The 11,002-nt window shown below is 38.4% G+C and overlaps 2 protein-coding genes across 2 annotated transcripts in view; one reads left to right on the top strand and one right to left on the bottom strand.

Moving 5' to 3' along the window:
- The window catches only part of LOC143247018 (alanine--tRNA ligase, cytoplasmic-like), a 325,641-nt gene that overhangs the window by 174,570 nt on the left and 140,069 nt on the right, over positions 1-11,002 (bottom strand).
- The window catches only part of LOC143247009 (DNA-directed RNA polymerase III subunit RPC3-like), a 21,465-nt gene continuing 13,369 nt past the window's right edge, over positions 2,907-11,002 (top strand). Inside the window, exon 1 of the mRNA XM_076494308.1 lies at positions 2,907-2,947. Coding sequence (XP_076350423.1) covers positions 2,922-2,947 — 26 coding nt within the window. The 5' untranslated portion in view covers positions 2,907-2,921. The remainder of the gene's footprint in view (positions 2,948-11,002) is intronic.

The raw sequence follows: 11,002 nt of genomic DNA, 5'->3' as shown, positions 1-11,002 counted from the left end.
CCAGGATCCCACTAGTCATTTTACTCTCAATACACCAGGGTCCCACAGTCATTTTCTGTCAATACTTTCCAGGATCCCACTAGTCATTTTACTCTCCTTTTTAGGAAGAAGACTTATTTTAGTTGTTTGCTGTGCCAATAAGTGTCCGTTTCAAAAAATTATTAACAATCTCGGCTGTCCTCAGGTGCTTGTAATTCATCTGATAGTCGTGTGTTTTATAATATAAAACATTCAAAACACTACCTGTTATTCAGACATTCCAGCTTGCGAGGGCTATTTATCATTGAACTTAAAACTAGAACTTACAAGAATGTTACATTATCCAAGTATAAAGTTGACAGTTGTTCTTGGTTCTCCGTAAGGGCTAAGTTGAGACCTTAAACATGTTTAATTTCTGCAGAAGAAATCGTTGTATTGTTTCCTTTGTTATATCCCACAGGAGCAGTTTCTAAAGGACTTAAAGCCAATGAATGGGTCCAAGAAATATCGGGGTGATTGATGGGAAGGTGGAGGTAAAGAAGAGGCAGCTCAGGCTACGGAACAAGAGTTTCTTCTCTGGACGAGGCCATGAAACTTGCCAAGCAGTTTGGGAACTTGCTTGCCAAATAATGGCGAGGGTAAAAGGAGACTTGACAAAGGCAGTTTGGCCACAAGAAACTTTCCTTTGGTGTAGAAATACTTTAAGAGCAACCATTAATTTAAGTTTGTGAAAGGTGAAATTAAGTTAAGAAATAAACGTTTTGTATCAAAACTCTCATGATGAATAATTATCCAAAACAAGTTTTAATTAATTAATTACCAGAATTAGTTTCTTTACTTGATAGATTCTTCATGAATGTGGATGGGAAAGTGAGATAGCTGTTTTCTGAATTGTTTAATCTAAAGTAACACGAACATTTCACTTATGGTTGCTTTGTTTTTTAGAGGGAATCCTAGTTTTATTAATTAATGTGAACCTAATTCCAAAACAGGTTCTGGGGACGTTGCATGGAAACAAATGGTTTTCAGTTGTTTGAAGAATTACCACAAGTGAGAAACGGTTAAAGTCGGTGTTACATCATTCAAACCAACTGCCAATAAAATGTACATTGTAAGATATTCATACAAAACACTTTCACTCAGATTAGTGCATGATGAATCGTGACATAATCTTACTTTTGAATGTGTAAAAAATAACAGATGTAAGAGGTTAATTCTTGTTTAGTAAGTAAACACTTGTATACAGCTTGTTAAACACGTAGTTAAACCAGTTGACAGAACTCGGGTTCAGAAGAAAGGTGGAATGTTTCAATAACACTTCCAAACGGAGATTGATTCACCTTTATCTACACTCATTGTGAGTTGTTCTTTCCATTAAACTAGTACTTACCCTGTTTGTTCCCCAATAAGCTATGAAAATGAATTTTCCACTTACATAATCACATCTTTCCTCTGACTACAAGATAAACTTGCCTTGATGGAAACTCGTGTATAATTCTTCACTTGAACAAGTATCAACCTAGAGATAAAATATGGTTTATACTTATTACTTCGACACAGAGTGAGAACATTTTCAACACAGGGTTACACAAAGTGGAACCTTCTCTTTAAGTTCAATCTTTCTGATTGACCTGTGAAATTAGTTTCCTTTAAAGAACTATCGAAAACAAGCACTTTCTTTGTTAGATGGTTTGATTTAAAATGAAGTTATTTTAACAGCAAACTTCATTGATTAATAAATAAAATTATGCATCACACATATAGTTTAAACACTTTAGAAGCAGTTAAAAGTTATAGAACAATCTTCCAGATACTGTATGACAGTTATTTATAATTGGTAAGTAGTTGGACTGAACGTAACCAAATTTGAAGTGCATCATTCTCAGATCCCAGTAACTGATCTGAAGCATGTATCATCCCTAGAAATGCAGGCTGGAAGTTAACCTGTCTTGAAGATTTAATAGGTGTGTTAATTAAACAGGTTTTTACAGTAGTTAAAAAATGTTTTTTAGTTATTTAACTCAAAATATCTCAAAGATCAGACTGCTTGCAAAGGAACGTAAGTAAACAATTACTGGCAACAGTGCCTTCCGTGTTTTGTAAAAATTATATTTTGTTATCTATATCATATCTGTTACCCAATGAAATACTGAAAGACGAAAATATGAATATCCCCCCAACAAAAGTAAAAAGTTTAGGGTGTTATAGGCTTCTGTATTTAGAAGTAAGAACTTAAAGAAAAAAGCTAAGTTCATAATGTCAAAGTTTCGTCTAGTGTATGAAAATAAGATTATGAATACGTGAAGAAGAAAGGAATCAGTGATTGAGCAAATTTATTGCTACTTAGACAGAATGAGTCAATGCGTATGTAACTACGTTACGTATGTAAGATAGGTGTATGTTAGTTTTCAGAAGTTATGTTGAACATTAGTCAAATCGTAAGAGAACCTTTCTAATCTATTGAATATTCTGGGAACATATACAAGTTAAAAGTGATTTAGTAAGATTCAAAAAGTCAGAGTTTAGAGTAAGATTGTAACATTTGAATATTAAGTTTTATACCTAGAAATACTTGTCAAATTTAAAAATTATCGCTCTAACTTTTGATATAAAATTATTACTTGTAATATGAAAAATCCGTCGTGATAAACTGTTATTTATGTATTTAATAAGCCGTTTCTGAAGAGAATAACTTTCCATATTAACTGCCATCTAGCGGTGGTAATACGAACATGTGAGCACGTGATTGATAAGTTGGTGTAATGTAACTGAGAATTAGATATTACTGTGTATTTTTATCATTACTGTTAAAACAAGTCTGTGAAGTTAAGACATATCTGCCGTACAGTCATGTTAAACGAAATAACATATTTTGGTGAATGAACAGTTTTGAAGAAATCTTAATGTGAACATATATTCAATGACTTTACGATTGCCGATTAATGAGTCGAAGTTTCCGCTTCGAAAGGTAGGATCAAAATATTGGTTATATTTAAGTTATATTCTGTGGTTTAGTAAGATTAACTGTAGCTTTTAATAGTACTGTTCTTGTTTATATTTGGCTGCAAAAGTTACTAAATTCTAAGAAAAAAACATCGAGGTTCATATCTTGAGGGGTCTCTATTTGATTGAACATCGATGGCCATATCTTGAGGGGTCTCTATTTGATTGAACATCGATGGCCATATCTTGGAGGGGTCTCTATTTGATTGAACATCGATGGCCATATCTTGGAGGGGTCTCTATTTGATTGAACATCGAGGGCCATATCTTGGAGAAGCCTCTATTTGATAGAACATCAATGGCCATATCTTGGAGCGGTCTCTATTTGATAGAACATCGATGGCCATATCTTGGAGGGGTCTCTATTTGATAGAACATCGATGGCCATATCTTGGAGGGGTCTCTATTTGATAGAACATCGAAATAGAAAAATTAGTTTTCTGGACCTCCCTTTTAACCGGACACATTTCATTGATATTTAAATATTCTGTAGTATATCACACAGCATGATATGACATTTGTTTTCCGGATGATTTTGGTCAATAAAATATTTTGAAAACTTACGAGTAACAAAGGTACACCAAATTTCTTTATTACGAAGGGTTCTAAATCAAAAGCACTGTGGCACCGCTTGTATTGACGTTGAACTGCACAACCACTTGTAAATTAAACTAAAGATCCCTAAGTACTGCACCAGGGGTCGTGGAATAAACCAGCTGCCCCTTTTTGAACTGTATTTAATACCTTAATTCTAAACTGCTGGAAATTGTTAAGGGAATTGTTCTTGAACGTAAAACTTTTGAGTCTAGATTTGAGACAGGATTTCAGTGGGGGGTGTGGCTGTTTGAGACAGGGTATCAGTGGGGGGTGTGGCTGTTTGAGACAGGGTATCAGTGGGAGTGTGGCTGTTTGAGACAGGGTTTCAGTGGTGGGTGTGGCTGTTTGAGACAGGGTTTCAGTGGGAGTGTGGCTGTTTGAGACAGGGTTTCAGTGGTGGGTGTGGCTGTTTGAGACAGGGTTTCAGTGGTGGGTGTGGCTGTTCGAGACAGGGTTTCAGTGGTGGGTGTGGCTCTTTGAGACAGTTGTAGTAAAGATTTGGTTTTACTTGAAGCCGATCCTCAAGTTGAGAAAAATTAGGTAATATTTGATTTGAACAATCATCAATATATTTACTGATACATGCCTTTATTAACGTTTAACTAATTCTTCATGATGAAGGAATATTTAGTGGTGTAGGTTAGATGTTATAACGATACTTCAATTACTTAAGTAGTTTATTAATTACAAAATTTGAAAAATATATTTTAAACAAGTATTACGTGAATTCTTTATGTAAGACCCCGTACTAGATACTTGTTTTAGAAAGTGCTTAGAATAAAACTGTAAGTTACTACACAGGTTTTCATAAGATATACTTTATATTTAAGTTGACCATTTCAATTAGTGTCCAAAATATACACGTAAAACGGCTCGTTTGGGTTGAGAAAATATTTTACGTAGAGGAGCGAACAACGTTTCGGTCATTGTTTGTTCACAAAGAAAGAAAGAGGTAACTGACCGGAAGCTGACCACATGTTTGAAAGGGGTTGTGTAAATGAGTGTCGGAACGTAGAGGGCGTGCTTAGATGTTTGAATATATAATTTTATATTATTTTTAATATACGTATAAAGGTGTTCCTTTGTATTGGTTTATTTTGGATTTAAGTTGTTATATAGTTTTTCATCCTGGTTATGACCCCAGTGAACTTCATGATACAATGTATTCCATTATAACAGTGAACAAATTGAGAAACATGGTCAAAGTTCTTTAAGGTTTCATAACACATTTGAGATAATATTCTAAACTTGTTGGCAAATTTCTGGCCATTAGCTTTCACTACAACAGAAATAAGTTGATTAAAAAATAACTTCAGAGTTCAGCCCCTACCAAGACCATGGTCCTGATATCAAAACATTCCATCCGACATATGCTTTAGCATTTACGTTAGTCAGTTGAAACTCGCAGAACTTCGACAAGTCACAGTTTAAGAACCCTAATTATACGACTATACTTTATACAAAAGTTAATTAAACAGGTGCAGTGAATTTTACTGTCAAACCCACAACTGTCTTAAAGCAAAGGCCTGGCATGGCCAAGCGCGTTAAGGCGTGCGACTCGTAATCTGAGGATCGCGGGTTCGCATCCCCGTCACGCCAAACATGCTCGCCCTTTCAGCCGTGGGGGCATTATAATGTGACGGTCAATCCCATTATTCGTTGGTAAAAGAGTAGCCCAAGAGTTGGCGGTGGGTGGTGATGACTAGCTGCCTTCCTTCTAGTCTTACACTGCTAAATTAGGGACTGCTAGCACAGATAGCCCTCGAGTAGCTTTGTGCGAAATTCAAAAACAAACTTAAAGTAAAAATCCCACAAAATGATAATGTTAAAATTAATCTGTTATTTGTAGGTGTTATAGATTAACTGTTGGTAAATTTGTTTCCGACCACAATGTAGCCGAAAGGAAAAGTCGGTGTTTCTTTATACGATTGTGTTTGGTAGAACTTGTGAACGGGTATTATTACAATGCCAAGATACCCCCTAAGAGTAAGAAATGGGTCTGATGGCTGCTGGTATTGACACTTTCTGATAAAGCAGAGAACGTTTCAACCTTCCTAGGTCATCTTAAGACCTATACCAGCAATCCTAAGATATAGATATTAAATCAGTTGATCATTTTAATTCTTAAAATTATGGAATACCATTCAAGTTTTCCATTTCCCCAATCAATTCTGGAACTTTGTAATGAATTATATTTAAAACCAACAAGGTAGATGTAGATCTTTAAAGACAGGCCGCTGAGCCACTGGGGGACGCTTTGTAATGAATTATATTTAAAACCAACAAGGTAGATGTAGATCTTTGAAGACAGGCTGCTGAGCCACTGGGGGACGCTTTGTAATGAATTATATCTAAAACCAACAAGGTAGAAGTAGATCTTTGAACCACAGGCCGCTGAGCCACTGGGGGCGCTTTGTAATGAATTATATTTAAAACCAACAAGGTATGTGTAGATCTTTGAAGACAGGTCACTGGGGGGCGCTTTGTAATGAATTATATTTAAAACCAACAAGGTAGATGTAGATCTTTGAAAATTAAAACGTTTATAAATAATTAGTATAATGTTAGTTCACACCACCACAGTAGCTGTCTTTCTCACCCCATGAGTAGTAGTTAAACAGTTCAAAGGTCAAACATTAATTTTGAATAGATGTAAAATATTGCAAACTTTTAGTTTCCTGTTAACATTTGTAGTCATTCGAGAAATTTGGTAAAATATAAAATTTTACTGATTGGTCACGGTTATGAACAATTCGATATAATAATAATGAACTTGATGATAAAAGGAACTTAAACAAGTCAGAATATTTATGTAACCCGCTTGTTATCAATGGTCTTTTTATGCGAAACGTCTGGTCTACAACGGTGGAAAAACCCCGAGTTTCTCACAATTGGTTGTGCGCTTCGAGGCACAGTGAGTTTAAGCCTAACCTTAGGCAATGTTCTAAGCGATCTCAAGAGAACCTCTTCGTACATATTGGTTCCTTGTTAGCCAAGTGATGGACAGGGTGGCCCGTAAGTCCCTATCCATCCATATGTTATTATGTTATATTCAATTACATGTATTATGAAGTTGTTTCGTTTTTCTCAGTGAAATCTGGCAGATGTAAGCCCATTTACACTTGAAGAGCGTATTATGACATGGCGTCGCATAATATTATGCAGCGAGAATGAGGACAGCACACTGGATACATAAGACATATAGATGGGTAGGGACTTACGGGCCACCCTGTATTTAGAAAATACGATAGTATAAGGAAGGGTGAATGGTAGGTAGCTGGGAACTGGAACGTGACACGATGTAGTCGTGGCCGACTTCGGAGGGATACGGAACAACCGAACCTGCCCGATATTTGAAACGCGACGAACAGATGGAGAACAGACTCCATTCGAGCATGATATGACTGTTATACTAATGTTTAACATGTAGAAACGTTCTCACTGGTAGGACATTATTTACAATGGACCAGTTGAAGGTTAGTGAATCCTTATTAAAAAAAAATGGGGCACAGTCACCCAGCCCCAAATAACATTAGGAGATTATGCTGATTACCTCTCCATGGCATGCACTCTAGGGCCAGTAAAGCAAAATATAAATTATAAAACAAATGAAAAAAAATTAAAACAATTAAAATTCCGTAGCAAAAGTAATTTCTAATCACTTGAATTTATATGGAACAGTAAAATATGTACAAAAAGACAGAAGCCATAGTTTATTTATGTTAAAAAATATAAAAAGATACAGAAATAATTTAACAAGATAAAAATTATAATGGTAATTAAAGTAATAATTAAAATTAAAGGCAATTTAAAAGATTACAAATTAAGACGCTAGGGGACGCTAGTTTAAAGTAACTAGGCTTAAGGGTGACTAACAACGTATACCTAGCCTTATCCAGTATCTTTAAAGTACGTCACTGGAGTCCAGTCAGAAGTGAATTTGTTAAGGATGAGTCAAATGACCTACTTATATAACGTTATGGTATTACGAAATGTGAAGGTCAGGCGACTGGGCACGTGATACAGTATGGTTCTAGCCGAGATGACACGGAAAAAGCGAGCCACTTTTCCATATTTCTCTCGCCATTGAGAAGAGTACCAACATGTGCAGAACTGACTATGCACGAGCGTGACAAAGGACACGATGCGGTATAACTGAAATTTAGTGGGTACAGTTGTTTTCTCACATGAATGACGCGCTAGTTGAAAGCGTGAAAGTAACCATCAACATTGCGCAATCACTACCCGGCTCTTATGACGTCCCACTGAAGAGCAGAATAGTGTTGTTCTATCTTGCGAGTAGATTTCGAGATCACCAGCTGTTAGAAGGAACTGGATTCCGACGGAAGATCACGTAACGTGGCGTGACAATGTCTGATCTCCGTAACAGCGTCAGCCTACCAGTCGGGAGAATCAAAACACTTGGTTTCTCGTACTAGGTGAAACACGAAAGTGTCCGAGGTCTGTGCAAATGAAGAAACGAGGAAGTTTGTTACAGGAATAAACCTCCCAAGACAGTAGATGGTTGTAGATAAGAAGAGAGAAAAATACTTGGTCCAGATACATCAAGTGTCCAGACCTCCTTTGTGGGGTGGCTGAATTAAAGACAATCGAGAGATGGCCTCTGTCTTACCACTCTAGGGGACAGTATAGACATACCACTTTACAGCCCGTACATTGTAGTTATCCAGAGGAAGAATTGTCCCAAAATACCAAATCAAGGGAGTATTGTCCTCTTTACTACCTGTGTCCAACCAAACAAATTAGAAGATTTGTGGCAATAATCTTCGACTGCCAAACTGACACGTTGCACCATCTCAGATTTCACAAGGAAGCAAACCCAGAGATATTTAGCCAGAGGAATTCATGCCAGACCAAATGGGGTGTCTCAAGATGAGATTCACTTGCCCAACCATGGAGACCGAGATTTGGTGAAGTTGAGCCCTGTGCTGCATTGGGGTGAGTATTTATAGACATTTGCCAATGTTTAACCCAAGGATGTTTGGTTGGACAAAGATTCACGATATCTGCTTGGCCGACAAACTTAGCTGACACCGACCCTGGCAACAAAAAGTCATGCATCAAAATCAGTTGATACAAATAAGAGCAGATACTCTATCACCAACGTATATAGGGATGGTGATAAAGGACATCCTTGATAGACACTTTAACAGATATTTAAGGGTCATCAAGTATCCATTTACTAAAATCCTACTTCAAGATGTATAGATGGTTCGTACACACTGCATAAAATTGGAGGAAAACCATACCTCTCCAGAACATACAAAAATTTGTGATGGACTCGAAGGCTTTACTCTGATCAAGCAACACGAAATTAGCAAAAATATTTTGTCCATGGTTTTTCCACGGGACTTACCCTATTACAAGAAGTTCTGTTTGATACTTCTATCCTGAACACCACATTTTTGAGTGCCAAGGACAAGATTGGGCATAACAGCACTTAAATTGGCACACAGGATCTTTAAAACAATTTTTGCATCGACATTCAGGAAGGATATGGGATGCCCCTAGGAAAGATCCTTGGGCTGGGTGGAGGAACCCATCTAGCGTACCCAGAGGCATGGACCCACAGGTCAGACAGTCGTTAATGAAGAGGGGTCTGATATCATGCCAAATTAAGAAATAGAAGTCCACTGGTAGGCCATCTAGTTCTAGATAACTACCCAACACTCAGAGTAATGGATTCCACTAGGTTGTCAAGTTATGAGGTGTCCAGGGTTGGCAAGAGCTGTGTAATGTCTCGCCAAAGTCCCTCGCCTGCAGGCAAAGTCGAATATAAGAAAGCCACGTGTTGAGGATGTCAGTAATGTCCGAGAACACCTAAACATCATCTCTCAGACTGGGGATGTGCCTGTTTCCCGATATCTCACGTGCCTTGTACAATGAAACCTTAGAACATTTATGGGATCCAACAACTATCAGGCTAGAGACACTCGCTGCTCAAAACAGTTAGGAATATTTCAAGTCTAACCTTGCAGTCTACCCTGAAGCAAGTTTACCAAGGTATCTTCCTTGGCTCACAGGACGAGATGGCCAGCTCGCGAATGTTGCATGCCTGTCTGCCTCAGTAGGAAGACATGGCTTCCTTAAAACCCACCCTCTTGGTTTTATTTATAGTGTCAACTAAACAGACACCCCAGACAAGGGCGATCATCAATTTATCCCCTACCTCGTCCTCAGCGAGTGGAGACAGTCTGCACACTTTTGGACCCCTAAAAACATATGTAAAGTCCTCCCGTTTGGTTAAAAAGATCCAATGATGATACAAAGTGAAACATTACCAACCCGATAAACTGCAGCTGTACTGAAGGACAACCTAAGACTAGCTGTCACAGACATGATCAAGGTGACAATATACACCCTGACTAGTCCAAGTGGCAACAAAGACGGTTCTGGAAAGTGTACGCCAGGTATCGTGAACACTGGAGTCTGAAGACCAATCACAGGGACTGATCAACAGAAAGGAGATCTCGCCCTATTTCATCAAGGTGGGAGCCCAGCACACAGTTGAAGTCATCCCCAAGGACGATATTGGCCTGTATTATCAACTACCTGTCCAAAGAGGGAAAGAACATCTGCAATACATTCCCTTAATATCTTCTTCTTCTTCATGTGTCAAATCTGCGGCAGACATCGACGACCATGGCATGCCAGATACTACTAGAGAAGTTAAGATTAAGGATTCACATACGAGTCGAACCAAAGGACCAAATAGCTGGAAGGGGAAAACTGTTTACGAAGAAGTAATCCTTCCTTGAGGCAACATGGGTCTTCTGCGGAAAAACTATCAAACTGAAAGAGGTGTAAGAGGAATGTTTAGGACTGTTTAGCACAACTACACGTCTCCTGGATGTTACGAGTATAGGACTGACCGTTTAGCACAACTACACGTCTCCTGGATGTTACGAGTGAGACAGGAGGACCCCATCAACATTTCAGGAGGGACCACTCACTTCTGCTGTTTCTTTGGTTTTCTGCTCATCAGGTTGCCTCGCTCAGCTGAGGATTTTTCAGGGATGTCTTACAGGAAGGATTACCACTGCAGAACTTTACTATCCCCTAGACGAAAGAGGTTAAGAGGGTGATTGGATTCAGGCTTTTCCTTTCTCTAGGGATGCTGGCAAGCGTGGGAGACTGAGGAAGTGCTCAACATATTATTTGGTGGAATAAACCCATAAGAAAAATGGAGAGGGCAACCCTTCTTATACAGGTGGGGAATACCCCCACTAACATAGATTAGACGCAGGTCCCTCCCTAAATCTACGAGAAGATTTGGATCACCCCAGAGGCCCTATCCCCCCCCCCTCACTTGAGACTGACTTCAGCCTCCTTACAGGCCCAAACCACCCCTAGGCTGGACACGTGGGCCTGAGCCCCCTCAGACTTCAGTCTCATGTCAGGA

This window comes from Tachypleus tridentatus, chromosome 3, assembly GCF_004210375.1.
Source record: "Tachypleus tridentatus isolate NWPU-2018 chromosome 3, ASM421037v1, whole genome shotgun sequence".
Classification (NCBI taxonomy): Eukaryota; Metazoa; Arthropoda; class Merostomata; order Xiphosura; family Limulidae; genus Tachypleus; species Tachypleus tridentatus.
The sequence above is the reverse complement of the archived record's forward strand: the minus strand, read 5'-3'. Positions and strand labels throughout refer to the sequence as shown.